This window comes from Oryzias latipes, chromosome 21 (assembly GCF_002234675.1).
Source record: "Oryzias latipes chromosome 21, ASM223467v1".
NCBI classification, from domain to species: domain Eukaryota; kingdom Metazoa; phylum Chordata; class Actinopteri; order Beloniformes; family Adrianichthyidae; genus Oryzias; species Oryzias latipes.
The window spans coordinates 5795251-5816806 of record NC_019879.2 but is presented as its reverse complement, the minus strand read 5'-3'; the positions used below and the strand labels follow the sequence as shown (position 1 = coordinate 5816806).

At 42.4% G+C, this 21556-nt stretch overlaps 1 protein-coding gene across 1 annotated transcript; it reads right to left on the bottom strand.

Annotated features, from left to right (window-relative positions):
• Window positions 1-5543: 5543 nt before the first annotated feature.
• On the bottom strand, window positions 5544-19994 carry LOC110017413 (C-type lectin domain family 17, member A-like). The gene is made up of 6 exons (XM_023951198.1): window positions 19867-19994; window positions 19681-19782; window positions 15155-15289; window positions 7366-7511; window positions 6431-6534; window positions 5544-6179 (listed from the first exon to the last, which is right to left on the bottom strand). The coding sequence occupies exons 1-6, from the start codon at window positions 19934-19936 to the stop codon at window positions 6038-6040; spliced, it is 699 nt and encodes a 232-aa protein (XP_023806966.1). The 5' UTR covers window positions 19937-19994; the 3' UTR covers window positions 5544-6037.
• Between the last annotated feature and the right edge of the window lie 1562 nt (window positions 19995-21556).

Here is a 21556-nt window from a genome sequence, read left to right as displayed (position 1 = left end):
CTCCCACGCCGGAGTCTGAGGCGTCCACCTCTAAAATAAATTGTCGAGAGGGGTCCGGTTGGATGAGGATGAGAGCTGAAACGAAAAGTTGCTTAAGTTTGTCAAAAGCTGCTTGGGCTCCTGGTCCCCAATGAAAAGGATGATTAGTGGAAGTGAGTTTGGTCAGAGGGGTGGCGATGCTACTATAGTTCCTGATGAAACGGCGATAGAAATTGGCGAACCCCAGAAATTGCTGTGGTTTCTTGCGGGAGTCAGGGAGTTCCCAGTTCCTGACGGAATCGATTTTTGAAGGGTCGAATGTGTCCTGCTTCAATAATATAACCCAGGAATTGAACAGAGGAGACGTGAAATTCACATTTTTCAAATTTGACATGAAGTTGGTTCTCTAACAGTCTTCCTAGAACTTGATGGACATGATTTTCGTGTTTGGTGTTTTTGGTGGTGATTTTGCGAATATATGAGAATGTCGTCCAGGTACACAAAAACAAAGTGATTGAGGTAGTCACGAAGTACATCGTTAACCAGTCTTTGAAATATAGTGGGTGCGTTAGTTAATCCAAAGGCCATAAGAGTATATTCATAGTGACTGAGTGGTGTGTTGGAAGGCTGTTTTCCACTCGTCGCCTTCCTTGATCCGTAATAGATGATAGGCGTTACCAAAATCCAGTTTAGGAAATATCTTGGCTTCTTGGATGGAATCAAAAATGGAAGAGATGAGGGGAAGTAAATACTTGTCTTTGATGGTGATTTGATTTAATTCCAGATAATCAATACAGGGGGTAATGATTTGTCCTTCTTTTCGACAAAGAAAAACCCAGCTCCCACAGGGGACAAAGATGGACGGATGTGACCCCGGGATAAAGCCTCCTGTATGTAGTTTTCCATGGAAGTTCCATGGCGCAATCATATGGCCGATGTGGTGACAAAGCACTAGCCTTGGTTTTACAAAAAACAGTTCTCAAATCATGATAGCAGGCTGGGATTTTTGACAGGGGGTGTTATCAATAGAAGTGGAAACTATGGGAACAGTGGGCTGGAGGCAGTTGGCCATACAATAGGAACTCCAGTTCAAAATCTGCCGATGTGTCCAATTTAACTGAGGATTGTGTTATCTAAGCCACGACAATCCTAAAATAATGAGAGTATGGTTAGACTTAGTAAAAAAAAATTAAATGGTTTCTCTATGATTGCCAGACGTGGGTTATGCGGGGAAGATGTTGATCCCCTAGACCAGAGGCTTCGATGGGAGGATCTAACTGTTCTGTGGGTAGAGAGAGTTTGGAGACGAGATCGAAATCTATCAGGCTTTGTTCTGCACCAGAGTCTATGAGGGTCTGAAAACTATGAACTTCAGAATTATAACAGATCTTGACAGGGGGAAAAAAAAATTAGAGTCTGTGTGACGCACAGAAACACCCGCCCGCGGCCTGCCTTCTAAAGTGGGGTTCGAGAGTTTAAATGAATCAGCCACTGACTTACTAAATGTCCATGTTTGCCACAATAGAAGCAAGAGCCCTCTTCGCGACGCTTTTGGCGTTCTTCGGCGGATAGTTTGGAGTATCCTATTTGCATAGGTTCCTCAAATGACTTGGGAGGAGGAATGATCTGAGAATGAGGGGGTGAGTTAAGAGTAGCGGAGTTGGCTATGGTTTTGTGGGATTGTTTGCGTTCATTGAGCCGCTCCCGAAGCCGGATGTCAGAATGGAGGGCAGCGGTTACAAGTTCTTCAAATGTGGTGGCTTCTAGTTGGGTACAAAGGTGATCTATAATAGGTTCATTTAAGGATTGATAAAAGACACCTTTCAGAGCTTGATCAGGCCAGCTGGCTTCTAATTTATCCTAATGTGGATGTGGAAGTCAATCATGTGATCGCTTTTCGAACGATTGCGTTGCATAAGGCCTAGCAATTTTCGGGTGGCTTCTTCCTGTTTGCGGGGATTGATCAAAAATTAACCAGAACTCGCTGATGACCTTTGTGCACCCCTTTGCCTAAATCTAGCCTGGCATTTTTCATTCCCTTTTTTATCCTCTTTTATAGCATAAACCCACCTTCCCCCCACTGTCTGTCTACCCTCTGATGGTGGTATTATTTGTTATAAAACAGCCTAGAGCAAGTCCGACAGGGATTTTTGAAGCGGTAGTATCACGTCCATTACATGAGCATTGCACGAAGCTGGCCAGTGTGTGAGGAGGAGGTTTGCAGGCCGCAAACATCAGGTTTTTCGGAGGCGGGAGCGCTGGAGCAGCGACGGCCCCGTGGGTAGAGAGGACCATGTCCTGCAGAGCAGCAGTCTTTGACAGTAGTTGAAAGGATTATTTCCCTGCCATCAAGCTAACATCCCAGTGAGACGCCCTGGTAATCTATGGGCTCTGCACAAATCTACTGGAAAGAAGGCACTGTTTTCTGTTTTTCTTTATTTTTGGAGCTGGGAATTCAGTTCAAGCCGGGAAAATAGCTGAGGCCCAAGAGATTGGCGCCATTGCTCTTGAACATTTACTGTGAGTTACTTGGCAGACCAGTCTGGAATAACAACCATCAGTCTGTCCCCCCCCCGAGAAAAAGAACTGTCCGGAATTGGCTTTTATCACCGTTTGGGCCTTTTGAGCCCCATTTGGAAAAGACTGTTATCGACGTTCTTTTGTTGGGAGTTAGCTGATCTAAGAAAATCAAGGGCTCTAATGTTTTGAGTCATTTATCCTAAATTGTTATTTGTTTCATTTTCATTTATTATTTGGTCACAAATAAGACTCTGTTTTAATTTCTTTAATTCAATTTCTTTTACAAGATTATATCAGCCTTGATCAATCAATATATTATTTGAGTTTATCCATTTTTCTTGTCGTATTTCATCGACCCTTAAGTTTTGTTTTCTTTTTTATATCAAACTGTCAAATAACTTACCTGGTGTCCTACATCTGAATCTGTTTTTCTTTTAACTTCAAAGTGGAGAGTAATAGTTTTTTTTATATACTGCAGACGGGTAACGTAAATTACCAGTAGTCCTTCTTCAAAATAAATATTTGCTGTGTTGACTTTGCAAGGAACTGAGGCCTCTGACTGGGTTTTGTAGGAGCGGGATCTGTACAAGGGAGTTTCAGGTGCACTGCAGAAATACTCTTTAGCTGACTGTCAGCAATCAATTTCTGAAGCCTGTCTTATTACATCTACTCACCATTTCAATGTTTTAAAGTCAGGCCAGAGTGACAGAACACAAGCCTTCCAAACAAAGGCACAGGAAATAAAGAGATTAACTGGTGCGGGCAGAGACCTGCCATTCTGTTTGCCGACCAGAGCAAGCTCAACACTTGTACCCCTATTAGGTAGGATTAGAAACCTTTACATATACTCATCGATCTCAACACTTTAACAAGGCATTTTAACATTGGGAGTGGGGTCATATAGACCCATAAGACAGAGCACTGAACCTTTTTCTTCAATGATTTGTGATCTTCACTGGTGTCCATGGATTACATGAAATCCTCTTTCCACTTTTATCCACCTTTGTCATGGTAGGAATGGTCATCTTGACACCATAGGATTGCACAAGGGTTAAGAACGAATACATTCAGCTCCTCCTCCGCTTATCTTTAGTGATCGGTTCTGAAGACAAGCGAGAGATTGTTTTATCTAAACATAAAAAATATAAAATTTCTCAGTGTGTGAGAAACCTGGGTGTTATTTTTGACTCTGAGATTAATTTTATTCCATAAATTAAAAATACAACAATAACAGGATTTTATCGTCTTAAAAATATTGCCAGAGTCCGCCCATTTCTCTCTCTTGCCAGCACAGAGGTGCTAACGCATGCTTTTATTTCCAGCAGATTAGATTATTGTAATGACCTGCTCTCTGGTCTTCCCTGAAGAAGGATATCGAACGTTCAACTACTGCAAAATTCAGCCGGACGCGTGCTGACGAAGACCAGAGGACAGGAACACATTACATCGATTTACATCGCTACCTTGGCTCCCTGTGCACTTCAGGATTGATTTCAAAGTTCTCTTTTATTGGTATAAACTTTTTTATGGCCTGGTCCTTTATATGTATGTGATAAGATTTTAAACCCTGAGGTCCTCTGATACAGGCCTTTTGGTTATCCCAAAAGTTAGAACTAAAACATACGGCGAGGCCATATTTAGTTTTTATGGACCTTGCCTGTGGAACAGCCTCACAGAGAGCCTCAGGGCCACAGAGACTGTTCATGTTTTTGAAGGAAGGATTAAGACCTACCGTTTTAATCTAGCTTTTAGTTGAATTTATTTGATATTTAAATCATTTATGTTCTCTTTTTACGTTTGATATATGTGTATGTATATACATTTATATATTTATTTTTTCAATGTCTTTATTCACATTTACCATTTATATCTGTCTATTAAGGTTTATTTTTGTACTTATTTGGTTATTTCTCTTCTTCATTTCATTTCTTTTACATTTTAGTTGTATCTTTTCCTAAGAGGGATCCTCCACATCAGTGACTGACCCTTCCCAGTGAACGGATCACTGCAGTGGGATCTCCCGAGTTTGGCTCTTTTGCTTAGATCTGGGGGGGTCCTGTGGTAGTGTATTCTGTGAACTTGAGTGTGGGGTTAGTGATGTGGACATATCCCCTAAACATCGTTTCCCCACTTCAGTGCAAAGCCAGATTTCTGAAGCATCATTATATCACTCTTTTTTTATCATGGTGTGTGTGTGTGTGTGTGTGGGGGGGGGGGGGGTTGTGCAGGCTTTAAACAAAATATTTGTTTGTCTTCTCCTTTTTTTTAAAAATTTGATTGTGTTTTTATGTAAAGCACTTTGAGTACACTGAGTTGTAAACGTGCTATACAAACAAATGAATAAAGTTTAATTTTATCTCACAGGATTCTAAGATGGTTGCCACCTTGTTCCTGCCACATGCAGTCTTGTTCTCCTTCGTGTTTTTACCATGGATTTTCTTGTCTTTGTTTCTGCAGTCTCTTGCCTTTTGTCCCACTTTTTCACAAATTAATAATTCTCTGTTGAAATACCTCTCTTCCTTGGCATTGTGCTTTGGTCTGGAGACTTTATATTTTGTTGTCATGACTTCATCACTTTGGGTTTTATTCTGGTATCTCAGCGTGCATTCAAAAAGTCTCAGCTGAGTTTTGAACTCTGTGAAAGGTAATTTCTCTCTTGTTTGAGTCACATGCACTGAAAATGGGTTATAATCATCTGTCAGGCCTTTTAAGACCATTGCCACCAAAAGGGGACACATTGACCACATGCTAAAGGTGGCGTTTAACACATATAGCAAACTAAGACTCTTATTTTGTTGCAGCTGCTGCATATGAAAATACCTGATTGGTGTTAAAACTATTTCCAGACACCAAGAAGTTCTGGAGAACATTAGTACCTTGTATTCAGATTTTGTAAATAAAATAAAAAACAATGACAAAATCTGTTACCCAGTTTGGGAAAGCTCAAATTCAATGTTCCCGAGGTTTTCAATCCCTTAGTATTAAGGTTTTTTTTTTTTTCTGTGACGCCCTGAATTGTATAATAAAGCACAGTAAACACAAGCGAATAATGAACAATTTTTATGTTATTTCCTTTAAAAAATTCCAACATGCTTTGCAGAGACAGAAGATTGTGGGACGCCACATGAAACTCACAAAGTATGAGCCATGATGTACAGATGAAAGTAGGTGTTGTATGACAGGTGAGATTAAGCAGAAGCCAAAACTCCGTAAGAAACCAACTGATGTTGAAATCTCATTCAACTGGAGTCAAAAAAAGCATAAAAGAATTTATTTGATTGGCTATAAAATATCAAAACAAAAAAAAAATTAACCTTCAGATACAAAGTAGATATTGAAAAAAGAACTGATTACATTTTTAATAAAAAGTAAGGAAGTAGTAGTAGTAAGGAATCATTTTTAAAAGTAGTTTCAAATTGAGCTGCAAGTATTTTTTTACCTTAGAAAAGGAATCAATTTTTTTGCAGGGTCTAGTACCCGGTATTTTTTCTGAAAGGTAAAAAAAAGATCAAAATACATCTTAATTAATTAGTAATTTTCAAACATATAAAGGTGCTTTTTTTTCACAGATCCACTGCAGAGAAGCTTCACATGACTGATCATTCCAGGATCCAGGAGTATTTCTAATTTCAACACAGTCTTCGTCCCTGTAACTATCAGGCATACCTGATTCCCAGAACCTGTCAGGTCAGAAAATAAAAGAATCCGATTTAGACAGTATATGAACATGGATCCAAGTATTTTTTTCTCAGGTAAACAATCATATTTTCCATGCAAACATAAATAGAAATGTGTGTGTGTGTGTGAGAGTGTTAATTTTGCACTTTTTGACCCCACTGCATAAATAACAATTGTAATCAAATGGCAAACGCTAAACCAACCCCCAGCCCACTCTGTGTTTTAGTAGCACTGATCCAGACTTAACACTCACTGCAGAGTCAGAGGACTTCCATCTACCCATATCCAGGTCCCCTCCTGGACTTTGTCAGTCAGTCCAATCCAAACACGTTTATCTCTGAATTCAAAAAGAAAAGTCTGCAATAAAATTTAAAAAATTGTGTTAAAAAAATAAATGTATTTTTGCTTTGACTCATAATGTTGTTCAGCAGCCTTTCAACATGTTTTATAAAAAAAAGAGACTCTCAAAATGTATAATCAAAACATAAAAAAACAAAAGAAAATTTAATAAACGATTATTATCTTAAGTTGCAACCATAAGCACAATATAAATGATACCAACAAACTAATTAATCCTTTAGAAACAAGCTTCTCTTTATCAATTTTTTATTGAAAGATTCCTGTGGCTCACAGGCTTACAGTGGGCAGTACTGTCATCAGCCTTCTAAGAAAGACCAATTTGTCAAAGTAACAATAAGTCTACAACAAATGTGTTTGATATTCTCTTCCTTCATTTTCAATTAACAGTACAATGCTAACTTGCTTGCTGTTGTCTTGTTTGTGGGATTGTTCTTAGGATTTAGATTTAAGTGACTGCTCAGATCAGATCAAAGTGGACCCTGTTGTGTGGAACTAGTTCTGTGGAGAGTCTTATTCCATGTTTGGAGTTTTGCCTCTTCCTCTTCCCCTGAGGAAGAACCTCTTAGTCCTACATTTGATTCATGCTGTAAGGATAGGCTCTGTCATTTTTTCCCTGACATTTCTGTTTTCCCTCACTAACTGTGTTTTCGATTTCCTCAATGTGGGGCTGACTGCAGTTATTACTTCCTCCTTTGTTTGGACTGACTTAGGTTGTGCTCACTTTAAAATGTATTATTGATTTTGTTGTTTAAGCTCTGCTGTTAAGATATATTTTTTTAATTTTCTTTAAAAAATCACAAAACAGACACAAACCAAACAAACAAGCACCTTTTCCTCTACAGTGTTTATCACCACCAGATCAGCTTCATTGGCTTTGCAGGACTTTCTTGCTTCATCCCAGGACTTAGACTCCAAAGAGAAGAAGTAACAAGAGGAACCAAATCCAATCCATCTTGCAGGACATTCGTGTATTCCTGGAGTACATTTGAAACGTTAAGCAATTCACAACATTACTTAAAACAGGCAGATGTAATTTCTTTTTCATCTACAGAATCTAAATTTGTACAAAAGTTCTGCAGAAATTCACAGAAAGTCACTTTCTGTTCCTCCTGCTTGGTATCAAGAAATGGTTTTATCACCTATCAGACATTTTTGTATGAAGCAGTTACAACAACATTAGAGCCTGGCCTGTTGTAACAATTAATATGGAAGTATTTGACAACTTTACCAAAGTTACACCTAAAACTTAATGCAACCCAATGTGCTAAGAGGTTTTTTCTTTACAGTGTTGGGCCTTGTTATGTCAAGGGGATCCAGATGAACAAACATAAAAAAACTGTTTCCAGGTAACCAAACAATCAATAACAAAAGCACCCAAAGTCTGGCTTATATAAAGTGTCTAATTTATTCACAAAACAAATGATAACAAACATGAACTTAATGAGGTGAAGCAAAAATGTCAGGGTGAACCAAGGCCAAAACAACAACTCATCGAATCCAGAAAGCATTGTACCTGAACTAAAAGAAAAAGGAAAACAAAGACAAACATTAACCTCTCTTGACTAACATGAACAGAGGAAAACATGTATGGCAGTTAACCCCCACGACTTCACTTTAACTTATTTCAGTCAGACAAATTGTGCAGTAAAGAAGATTTATTCCATTTTTCTTTTAGTTTGGCATAAGGCTCCGTTCAGATACATAAAGCAAAGATCTCCATAGAAAACTTTGGGTATTAATCTACCCCCCAAAACGAAAAGGAGATCAGCATGAGTTTGAAGAGAATGTGAATGTTAAGATCAGTATTATGTGTGTTTAAAACAGATGAAGTGAGTTTCGGAGGCATTCCATATTCAACAGACTTACAGGTATGACTGCTATCAATGACCCGGCACCATTGACCGTAGGGCCACTCCCGTTCGAGTACAGCACCACCAAGTGAACATACTATCTAGATAGAGGAGAAAAAGAACCAGTAAAATTCTACGTGGAGTCAATACGTCCGCAAAGACGCTGCAGGGGAACTATAAATTGAAACTGCCACGAACCAAGACCTGTAAGATGACACAAAGCTTAACATCCATAAATCTGACGCTTCTATCTGGCATACTATGATACGAGCTTAACGTCCATAAATCCGACGCTTCCATCTGGCACACTATTGGTACGAGCTTAAGTACCATCCAAATTCGAGCTCCATCTGGTATACTATAATATGAGCCTAAGTGACATCCTAAATTCGAGACTTCCACCTGACATAATATAGTATTCAAACATCCATAATCCAAGAGAGTATTTTCCTTTGTGCTGCTAAAATGTTGCTTGATTTAAGTCTGATGTGTCTTTGGAACGCGGAGGAGGGCCACCACCCCATCACTCTCAGTGCAGAGGAGTGCAGAGGACGTGGAGTGCAGTCATCGTTGCGGCACCAATTCAAGTAGTGCAGGGGCGCGATCTGCAGAACGAGTAGAGACTGGAACTTGGAAGCCAGCCAACTTTGTCAAAGGCTTTACGCCATCACCCAGAAACTGAAGTGCTGACCAGGGAGTAGGGGTCGCAGGCTTATGAAGCGATGCATAAAAGACAAAAGCAGTATCAGTCTTGGCAATGAATGTATAGATATCTTAGCAGAACTGATCAGTTTTAGAATGCTTTAGATAAAGGGAATAAAGTTGCTCTTGAACGATAAATCTGAGAAAGTGAAATCAAGTACTGAGTTTAAAGTGAAGGTTCTATTTGTGTATTCATCGCACCATAGAAGCCATCAGAAGCCCATATTCCAACAGAGAATCGACATAGTGAAACATGGAACCTATACGTAATCTTAACACCAACATTTTTATATGCACCACTGGTAAAAGAGAAACCTTTTGTCATTTCTGCAGGGACACACGTTTAGAAGGCCGTTGCCGAGCAGGCCAATGGAAGGGTATCCAAGGAGATTTGTAGATAAGGAAGTTTGACATCCCACGTAGCAATGGACTGCAGCACGGCTGGATTTGATGCCCTGTACTTGATATCAGCAGTTCTCAAATAATTGGACGGCAAGAGCACAGACTACTGAATTGGCAAAGGGGTGTCTGGATCCTGGCAAAGGAAGAACAATTTGAGATCCATGAGGGATCTTAGGTTTTAATAGTATTTTTGCCGGGCTGAACCTCATGCATTTAAAGACGGATGACAACAAGTCTTTAAATGGAGATGCTGTTAGTCGAGTGTCATCTGCTTGAAAGCAGGGCAGACTGAAGATTTGCTTGCAGACACAAAATTTAACTCTTGGAACTGAAGCTGGACAGCGTCAGTTATATTTTTTCTACGGCCAGGGATAAAATTTGCTTGTAGTATAAGGTTATTTAAACACTAAAACATGTCAACCAATGAAACATTAGACTATTTATCATTGCACGTCTTGAAACAACCTTTGTTAATAATCTTCATGGCTGTATTTTCTCAGAACACCATGATCTTTTAGTAGACCATTAGAGCTCTTGGGTTCAACATCCTAAATTTCTGGCGGCCAGACATTCATAAACCAACCATTCATCTATCCATCCATCTTCCTCCGCTTATCCGGAACCGGGTCGCGGGGGGATCAGACTGAGCAGAGATGCCCAGACTTCCCTCGCCCCAGCCACTAACCTCCAGCTCCTCTGGGGGGACCCCAAGGCGTTCCCAGGCCAGCCGAAAGATTTAGTCTCTCCAGCGTGTCCTGGGTCTTCCCCGGGGCCTCCGCCCAGTGGGACATGCCCGAAACACCTCTCCAGGGAGGCTTCCAGGAGGCATCCGGACTAGATGCCCGAGCCACCTCAACTGGCTCCTTTCGATGTGGTGGAGAAGCGGTTCTACTCCGAGCTCCCCGCAGATTGCCGAGCTTCTCACCCTATCTCTAAGGGAGCGCCCCGCCACCCTACGGAGGAAGCTCATTTCAGCCGCTTGTAATCGGGAACTCGTTCTTTCGGTCATGACCTATAGCTCATGACCCTAGGTGAGTATTGGAAGGAAGCTTGACCTGTAAATTGAGTCCTTTGCTTTCGGCTCAGCTCTCTCTTTACCACGACAAACCGATACAGCGACCGCATAACTACGGACACCGCTCCGCTCCGTCTGTCGATCTCACGCTCTGGTCTTCCCTCACTCGTGAACAAGACCCCCAGATATTTAAACTCCTCCACCTGGGGCAGGGAGACTCCACCCACCGGGGGAGGGCAGACTACCTTTCTCCGGTCAAGAACCATGGCCTCTGATTTGGCGGAGCTCCCCCTAATTCCGGCCGCTTCAAACTCAGCTGCAAACCGCCCCAATGCACGCTGGAGTTCCCGGCTCGATGAAGCCAACAGGACAACATCATCTGCAAAAAGCAGAGAGGAAACCCTGTGGTCCCCAAACCAGATCCCCTCCAGCCCCGGGCTACGCATAGAAATTCTGTCCATAAAAACTATGAACAGAACTGGTGATAAAGGGCAGCCCTGCCGGAGTCCAACGTGGACCGGGAACAGGTCTGACTTACTGCCGGCTATGCGAACCAAGCTCCTACTCCGGTCATACAGAGACCGGACAGCCCTCAGTAAGGCTCCCCGGACCCCATACTCCCAGGGGACCCTCCACAGGATACCACGGGGGACGCGGTCGAACGCCTTCTCCAAATCCACAAAACACATATGGACTGGGTAAGCGAACTCCCACAATCCCTCCAGCACCCTAGATAGGGTATAGAGCTGGTCCACTGTTCCACGACCAGGACGGAAACCGTACTGTTTTTCCTGAATCCGAGGTTCAACTATCGGACGGACTCTCCTCTCCAGTACCCTGGCATAGACTTTCCCAGGGAGTCTGAGGAATGTAATTCCCCTGTAGTTGGAACATACCCTCTGGTCCCCCTTCTTAAAGAGGGGAACCACCACCCCTGTCTGCCAGTCCAGTGGTACACTTCCCGACTGCCACGCGACGCTGCAGAGACGTGTCAGTCAAGACACTCCCAGAGCATCCAGAGACTTGAGGTACTCAGGGCGAACTTCATCCACTTCCGGGGCCTTGCCACCGAGGAGCTCGTCGACTACCTCAGTGACTTCAGCCCGGGTAATAGACAGCCCCGCCCCCAAAGTCCTCATTCTCTGCTACTTCAAAAGAAGGCGTGTCAGTGGGATTGAGGAGATCCTCGAAGTATTCCTTCCACCGCCCAACAATGTCCCCAGTCGAAGTCAACAGCCCCCCACCTGCACTGACATGGTGCCTGTTGAGAACTGCTTTCCCCTCCCGATTCTTCGGATGGTTTGCCAGGATTTCTTCAAGGCCAACCGATAGTCCTTCTCCATGGCCTCACCGAACTCCTCCCTGGCCCGAGTTTTTGCCTCCGCAACAGCCCGGGTCGCAGCTCGCTTAGACTGCCGATACCTGTTAGCTGCCTCTGGAGTCCCACAAGCCAGCCAGGCCTGGTAAGACTCTTTCTTCAGCTTGACGGCATCCCTTCCTTCCGGTATCCACCACCGGGTTCTGGGGTTACTGCCGCGACAGGCACCAGAGACCTTGCGACCACAGCTCCGAGCAGCAGCGGAGACAATGGAGGTGGAAAACATGGTCCACTCGGACTCAATGTCCCCAACCTCCCTCTGTACATGCTTGAAGTTCTCCCGGAGGTGGGAGTTAAAGACATCCCTAACGGAGGGCTCAGCCAGACGTTCCCAGCAGACCCTCACAGTACGTTTGGGTCTTCCAAGTCTTTCCGGCCTCCTTTTCTTCTGCCAGCGAATCCAACTCACCACCAGGTAGTGATCGGTGGACAGCTCCGCCCCTCTCTTCACCTGAGTGTCCAAGACACAAGGCCGAAGGTCGCCTGAAACAACTACAAAGTCTATCATGCACCTCCTGCCTAGGGTGTCCTAATGCTAAGTGTATTGATGGACACCCTTGTGCTCGAACATGGTGTTCGTTATGGAAAAACTATGACGAGCACAGAAGTCCAATAACAAAACACCACTCGGGTTCAGATCAAGGGGAGTATTCCTATCAATCACGCCCCTCCAGGTGCCACCGTCATTGCCCACGTGGCCATTGAAGTCCCCCAGGAGGACAATGGAGTCCCCTGTTGGAGCACTTTCCAGTACCCCTTCGAGGGACACCAAGAAGGCCTGGTACTCCAATATGCTGTTCGGCCCATAAGCTGAAACAACAGGTAGAGACATGTCCCCCACCCGGAGGCGGAGGGACATGACCCACCGGGGTGAACTCCAACACTTGGCGGCTGAGCTGGGGGCTCAGGAGTAAGCCCACACCAGCCCGCCGCCTCTCACCTTGAGCAACTCCAGAGTGGTAGAGAGTCCAACCCCTCTCTAAGGACTGAGTTTCAGAGCCCAAGCCATGTGTGGAGGTGAGCCCGACTATATCTAGACGATATCTCTCAACCTCTCGAACCAGCTCAGGCTCCTTCCCTCCCAGAGAGGTGACGTTCCAAGACCGGGGTTTGGGTCGCCGAGGCATCCGCCCTTGACTGCCACCCAAACCACAATGCACTGGCCCCTTTTGAGGTCTCCTACGGGTGGTGGGCCCATGGGAGAGTGGTCCCAAGTCGCTCCTTTGGGCTGTGCCCGACCGGGGCTCTTCCCATGGGCCCCGGTCACCAGGAGCTCGCCTGCGAGCCACAACTCTGGGCCTGGCTCCAGAGTGGGGCCCCGGTGATGCCAATCCGGCCGACCTAATCGGTTTCTTTGCTGTTTCCTTTCATCAGGGGTTCTGAACAGCTCTTTGTCTGGCTCGTCACCCAGGACCTGTCTGCCATGGGAGACCCTACCAGGGGCTTAAGCCCCCGACAGCTTAGCTCCTGGGATCACTCGAGCTCTCACACTCCCCCACCACATTAAGGTGGCGGTTCACGGGGGAGATTCATAAACCAGTCTTCATAAAATTCCCCCTAAAGCCAATGGAGGGCCCGATCTCAGAAAACAGGTGGAGGGAGACCGAAGACTCGAAACAGCCATCATCATGACGAAACACCACTCCAAGCATCGAGAAGGAGAGACCAGAAACGCAAAACAGAAACATTCAGAACAAGGAACACGGAGATCCGGGACTGAAATACCTAGAACGAGAAAGCAAGGTGAATGGATGACTGTGGGGAATAATGCACATGGCAAAATTCAGGTGGCCCAACAGCGACAAAACCCCCTTTTTCAAACATCCAATGTTTGAGATGCAATGACTGGGGGTAAAGGACGAGAATCAATCAGAGAGAAATCATCAAGAAGATGCAAAACGAAGGGGAGTCCATAGGATTATACAAAAAAAGAAAAACGGAGGGGCAGATGGACGCTCCCACATCAGAAGAAGTTGGACCATCAAATCCGAAGAACGGAGGGAAGACATATGACACTGAGAAAGTGAGAAGGAGAACAGTGGGCATGAAGAACTGGTGATGAACGCAGAGCTCGGGGAAATGGAAGAAGAGGGATTGGACCGCACACCTGGAACTTAAGTAGGACGCTGAACAGGTGACTTGATTAGACTGAACCATCCGCAGGGAGGACTAACCAGGTAAACGCATTGCTTGAGTTGCCTGCCTGAAATACTCTCAGGGTCGTTCACAAATCACATTAACAAACTCTGGATGGGACTCTTTCTGAATTTACACAGTATGTTGCCTGCCCCACTTGTGAAAATAATTCCCTTGATCTGCTTTATGCTAAAGCACAAGGAGCATTTGGCACCCCCTCCCCATACACACACACACACACGTTCCAAGCTGTGATGGAGAGAAGGACTTTGAATAAACTTGTATTCATCATGGATAATCCCTAGCATCCTCTCCATCCTATACTTGACGCTCAGTGGTCAAACTGACCAGTTTAAAGTTGGTTTACTTGATAGATACTCAGGACACTGGCCTGACAAAACAAAGGCTGAGATGAATGCCTATGTCCTATATTGAATCTCAGAAAACATTGAGTTAAATTTTGCAGCAATTTGGTGAAGGTCTGAAAAAAAATGATCATAAACCTGAAATTCATTGGATAGCTGATTTTTAGTAGTGTTTTTATTCAGTATTGTGTTGATAGTTTTCCAGAGGCAGGCAACATTGTTTTTATGCTGGGCTAACTTTGTATTGTAAAAGTGAACCTTTGCTCCTCTTATGATATGGTTTAACCTGTTTCTATATTTTTTGAATTCTAAGTGATTGTAGGGAGTAGGACAAGTCAGATATTTTTTATATAACTTATGCTTGGTCTTCAAGGATTTTATTATAGCTGAAGTGATCCATGGTTTTGACATCCTGGCTTGATGAAGCCAACAGGACAACATCATCTGCAAAGAGCAGAGAGGAAGTCCTGTGGTCAGCCCGTCAGGCTCCCTGGACCCCATACTCCCAGAACAACCTCCACAGGACACCATGGGGGACGCAGTCAAGTGCCTTTTCCAATTCCACAAAATACATGGACTGGATGAGCGAACTCCCACGAACCCTCCAGCGCCCTAAAGAGGGTGTACAGTTGGTCCACATGATCATGACCAGGACAGAAACCACGTCCCTCCAGGTGCCACTGTTGTTGCCCACGTGGACATTGATGTCCCTCAGGAGAACAATGTATCTTCACAAAGTAGATTTTTACTACAGGATTTTCATACTTACTCTGTTTACAGTCCATCAGCTTCTTGGTTGTTTCAATGAGGCTGGAATTCATCGTCTCAATAACATCATTCAGTTGCTCAGTCAAATTTTCTTTGCTGTCAAAGATTTCTGACAAATTTCTTACTGAATCACCATCTGAAATGAATCCAGGCCAAAAAAATCTTTATCAGTGACTTAATCACAGAATGGATGGTGAATCAAGTGCAGTTAGCTAACAGACTATTAGTTTAAAGGTGCAGAGACAAGATTGAAATTATTACCCAACAAGCTGATGTAAGGGTGTGTTCAGACTTGAAAAGTCTGTTGGTCTAGACTCCGTCCAATTTGAACCTAGTCTGTATACAGAATGCCGTCAACTTGACTATTCTTCGAACCAAAGCTTCTAAACAGAATCACATGACTAAAGATCTCTACAGTCATTGGCCAGAAAGGAAAAGGGTGGGGCTAAGAAAAACAGAAAGAATAATGGACATCCTAGGTTTTGCAGTCCATGTTTGGATAGTTCACTTTTTCAAATGTATATTTCGCTCACCAGTTTGGAACATTTGTATCAATGTTAGGTACAACAATTTTAACTTCATACTTTGGTATGGTGTAGGCATGCTGCAAGGCAGTTACTGAGGAGGGGACGACTAAGAAGGTCTGTTGATGACATATAAATTGTCTGGAAAACAGTGTGAGAAGCAATGTGTAGCGCATCAAAAATTGTTTTAATGAACCTGCTGTCAAGGTAGGGAGGGGTGGTGAGCATGAAGGACCCAAAATGCAGAGACAGGAGGCACACGGTTCCAGGGCAAAGGGGTTTATTAATGTAACAAAAAGCGCTGCAGAGCAGGGAAACAAAACTAAAACTCACTGTGGGCATAGCATGAACACATGCCAGACGGGAGTCAGGGAAGAGACGTTAATGGACCAGCACAAGAGGAAGGCAGAGACAAGACTGACAGAACTGACAAGACACAGGTGAACATGATCAGGAGAGATTGGGACTAGGGAAGTAAAACTCAAACCATGACATAACAGTTCCTTTCAAAATAAAACAGGAAACATGTTTGTTTTTTTGTCAAAAATGACAAAAAAAACAAGACGGAAAGCTTATATACTCTCCACTTTTGATCAGAATAACTCCTTTTGACACGTGCAGAATGCTCTAAAATACAGAAAACGGCCATAGAAGAGGAAATAGCGAGTTCCGTTGTAAACAAACAAAGCTGTGGCATAGATCAGTGTTTTTCAACCTCTTTTGAGCCACGGCACACTTTAACCTTGACAAAATCCAGCGGCACACCAGCATCCAAAAAGGTTTAAAAAAAGGAGAAACTCTGTATTGAGTCTGTATTGATCTACAGCTCCTCCGCAATCTCTCATGTTTTTTTGTGGTAATTGTGGCAGAAAAGCTGGAAGTTGCAGCTGTTTTTTTAAAGATGTATTAAAAGTTAAGTTAGAAGATTTAAAAACTGTTTGATGTGTGTTTGTTGTGGTTTGAAGACATTTAACAGGAAAAACTGGTGCGCTTCAACGCTGTCACTTTAACCTAATGTATTATGAGAGATGTAGTGCAAACAGCCACATAAAGGAGACAGACTTGCTTTTATGAGCTTCATTGCTTTGTTCACTTGTTTCACTGTCTGATACTGGATTCTGTGGAAAGCTACACTGCCAAAGACGAGCTTTATCTGGTATTTTGGTTGGAACTGAGCGACTTTATTAGCAGAATCGGAACACGGAAGTGAAGACTTTAACCACTTCTGAATGGTCAGACGAATGTCGTGTGATTAAGCCTCCAAAAATGATTGGTGGAGACAGTTAAAGGGGCGGGACTTTTCAGAAAACCTTTATAGCTGCAGCTAAATCCTGGTACCCTCATTCTTATCAACGTGTATTTATTGGAATCAAATAAACACAAAGAAAAAAGTCTTTTACGATCTTTTATATTCCTAACTACTCAGTGTTGTATCAGGGCCTGTTTGGATTAGCAAAGAGTTGATATCCTGGAGATGATAAATATTTTTAGATCAGTGAATGGGTAATTTCCCACAGCACTTTGACCATCTCCCACGGCACACTAGTGTGCCACGGCACACTGGTTGAAAAACACTGGCATAGATTGCTCATCATTTTTAATATATGTGGCCAGTGCTTTTTTCTTGGACGAATGGACCCGGAAGAAGGGTTAGGATTAGGCTAATACGTGTCAACAACATTTAGCCTTGGATGTACTTAAAATCCATGTGGTCAATGCCGCCATGTGCATTGCTGCACATAAATATGTAGGAAAAACATCAGTCTTTATTTTGTCTGGACACGACTGGTAACACAAGTTCATATGATTGTTTTTACGGGTTTCTCAGGACTTCGCATTTCTGCATTTCTGCATTCAAAAGCAGTTTCTGCCAGTTCACACGCTGTTCCACAGCCGCTCCTCTGCTTGGCAGCTCACTGATGGAGAGCAGCCAGACGGATTGCGGTCCGAAGCCACCTCTGCAGCAGAGCATCCTCCCTTGCCCGCAAACATGAAGCTACGAGTCCGGCTGCTCTGCTCAGAGACATGTTTCAGTTGTGCAGACCAGCTGGCCAGTCCTGTTCGCGCTCCAAAGCTTCTCTGGAGCGCCACACCGTGTACGCATGACGTAAAAGCCAGATCAGTAGTGACCCATCATAAATTGTTTACATGCACCACGATCCGATCAACGTCGGCAAAAACCAGCTATCTCGATCCGAAGGAAATTTTGACCTGAATGAGTCTGATCGGTGTATAAATGAAGATGTAAAAGTGCCAAATAGTGAAAAAAAGTGTGTTTTACACTGTGCTGCCTAACAATATTACATAATCTCTCAAACAACTTCCATCCAACACATTACACCTGTTCTGCAGCAGCTACATTGGCTATCAATCACACACCGAATTACATACAAAATACTTGCTCCATCAAATCTTTCAGATCTTGTTCATGTCGCCACACTGACTACCTCCGGACCTCACAAACATTGGCTCTGTCTCACAATTCACCAAAAAACTGAAAACTCACATTTTCCAACCTAACTATTTCCCTCCATAACTTCCTATTTCGTAGCCTATTTTATATTTATATTTATTGTGCATTCTATTGCTTTTATTCTGTTTTCACTTTTATGTACGTTGACCATGGGTTCATTGAAAGGCGCCTAAAAAATAAAATGTATTATTATTATTATTTATAATAGAGACATGTAAATACAAAAGCGGATTGGACCAAGCACAGAGCCCTGTGTTACACCACGACTATCTCTGTTGTATGAGGAAGACTCATTTACATGATCAGATAAAAATGTCTTAGTTTTTATGACCACCTAAAACAACAGAATTCTTTGACCTTGTTGCTTGACTGTCCAGATTGACTAGTTCCTCAAAATTAAACTTGTGAATCCCTCCTCATCCTAATTATGCTTTTTTTTAAAAACATTATTTAACTGTTCAAATTTATTTTTAAACTTTAAAGATGTTGTTCCTTCCACAGGTCCCTGTTGTGTTATATTGACAATAATTTAAAGGAAGACAATGAAACAAGTTAAAAAAAAAAAAATTAAAGAATCCACTTGGAAACTAATAAACATCACATAAACAGACCCATACAACACTGCAGGATGACTGTTTCAGGTTTTCTACATAATAACTTCCATTCATCTGTTTTCCATTCCTGCTTGTGAGGGTTGCTGGAGCGTATCGCTGCTGCTTTAGGAGGAGCGCGAGTTACACCCATTTTCGTAGTCCATTACAGGCTCACACATATTCACACCTAATAGAAAATCAGAGTCACCAATTCAGCTATGAAGCATGTTTTAGGGCCGTTAGAGGAAGCTGGAGAACCAGGAGAAAACCCCCACACACACATGGAGATCATGCAAACTCCACACAGAAAGCACCAGCTGGACCTTAACCATTTGAAATGAAAGTGCAAACCTCTACATCAGGGGTGTCAAACTCATTTCCACCGAGGGCCACATCAGTATAGCAGCTGTCCTCAAAGGGCCGGATATAACTTATACATGTAACTAAATGTAATGAAACATACATGTAACTACTCCTTAATGTTAAACAACTAATTTATTTATTTATTATAACTTTTGAAAGTGACAATTACAGTTGCATAGAAAACATATGTTTGCTTGTTACTCTATCATAAATCCTTTTAAATTTGATTCTGTCAGGTTAGATTATATGGACAGTGTTTAAGTCCTAATGTATAGTTGCCCAATCTGATATTTCAAGGCAGATTCCCCCTATATATATATATATAAATACACACCAATTTTTATTTTTCATTTTAAGAAATCAAAAATTTTCATGCTCTCGGGGGCCACATAAAATGACATGGAGGGCCACGTTTGGCCCCCGGGCCTTTAGTTTGACATATGTGCTCTACATTATCATGCAGTCTTACATGCCACAATTTAATAAAGGTTAAAAAAATTACATTTCTGACATGATTGTAAAATTTAAAAAAAAACTATTGTCACATTTGGTCTGTTGCAAGTTAAATACTCACAGAGGAGGCAGACAATGATGAGTCCAGCCAGAAGAAGAACACTCAGCATCACCATGAAAGTAATAACACCGAGATAGCATCTCCTGTTGGACTTGATGGAAGCTATAGGAGGAAAATTATAACTGAAACCACAATAGACAAACATAAAGTGAATTCATTTTGTTTCATCATTGAGTTCTCTCTTACCTGGTGGATTTGAGTCAGAAAATTGGCAGACAGGATCTTCAGGTTCAAAATTTTCATAAATGTCTTCCATTATAAGGATGTAAAATCTAAGAACGTGTGAAGCGTTTAACAGACTGACTTGTATACTGAACAGCTTTTTCTGTCTAAGGTTATTATTAAAGCGATGGGAAGTCAATGTCATGTGACAGTAGTTGCATTGTGACAGGAAGCTTGGGAGAGGTGAATGTGTGAAAGTGGGGTTTCAAAGAAATAACTTCTTCTAAGTTCCGCTTTTACTTTTTTTTCCGTCTAACATCTAAGTGCAGACGCTGAGCAAACAAATAAGAGCTGATGACCAGATTTTACTGCTACAATAGGTAGTTATGAATCTTCAGACACAAAGACAAACACATTCTCACCTCTACTCGTCCAATACGGACACATGGTAGGGAGCCCCCTCTGCATCACATATAGCTTGGGGTGAGCTCAACTCGTTGTTTTTTGACGTGCTGCCTGCCCCGATTAAATTACTTCAGTAAAGTTTCACAGATTTTGACGTGCTGCCTGAATAATAAGAATAAAAAGAAGAAAAGTATTTTTCTTTTTCCTGATATTGTCAGAGAGCAGTGCTCGATGTGTTACTTTTAGTTAAAATGGTCCACTTTTTTGGAATATGAAACAGAAATTAAAATCCAATTAATTTTTGGTTAAAAACTTAAATTAATCCACAGTGTTTTGGGATCTTATTTTCAGCACATCGAAAGTTGGGCTCCCCCAGAGCATTAACATGTGACACGGAGGGGGGTCCCTGCCCATGTGTACACATATGACAAGTTGGGGTGAGATTGTGTTGCCCAGACACCTGCAGGGGAGAGCAGGTCAAAGGAATCTGCCTCCCAAGCAACCCAATGTCAGCCACTTAGACCAGGGCTGGAAGGACCACCACAATGAACCACAGCACTGGATAGGTGGAGGGCTCAGGGGCACCGAGAGCATGAGGCCCACCCAGGAAACAGTTCTTTTGCCGTGCCTGGAGATCCAGTTGGGGCCTTACCCCACTGAGACATGAGCTAGAATGCACCTTGATAAATAAATCATTTTCTTCAGTCATGAAATTCACACTTGCACCCAAAAGGAAAGAAACACACTAAAATTTTGTCTGTAGAAGATTTCTTTGAAAAAACAATTCAAGTTTCAATCTGAACTGTGTAACTTTTGCTCATCAAAAACATTAGAACAGATCTTTTATAGCTGTAAACACACAAAGGTCTTCTGGTCCGATGTTCATAGTTATGTCAATCAAATATTTTTTATAATAGCCACTTGTTTTTTTTTTTACTGCTTTTCTCTACTTCATGGACAGTTTGGACTTAGAAGTTTCTGATTTGATCATGCTTGTCACTCATTCATTCATTTTCTAAACCTGTTTTGTCCCTTTCGGGGCCAAGGGGCTGCTAGAGCTCTGAAGACAGGGGACATTCTGGACAGGTGGCCAGTCCATTTAAGACTGGCCATTTAAGAGAAAATATGCATTTATTGTCACTGACCTCATGTACAATGACATTGAAACAGTCGACATATCAAAGTAAAAAAGATGAGAATGAACACAATTATAAACATGTCTGTAATGTAAAAAACATGTACAAAATAAAATAAAAATGTTTGTTATGTGTAAAATGATATGCGCAAAATATAGGCATGTTTGCTATGT

Bases quoted from the DNA above. Each gene is read 5' to 3' on its own strand.
- LOC110017413 (XM_023951198.1), bottom strand. From the start codon at position 19,936: ATGGAAGACATTTATGAAAATTTTGAACCTGAAGATCCTGTCTGCCAA. The intron at 7,512-15,154 runs GTAAGTATGAAA...AATGTACTCCAG, and splicing joins GCTGATGGACTGTAAACAGA to GAATACACGAATGTCCTGCA. The intron at 6,535-7,365 runs GTGCTTGTTTGT...ATTTTATTGCAG, and splicing joins TAAACACTGTAGAGGAAAAG to ACTTTTCTTTTTGAATTCAG.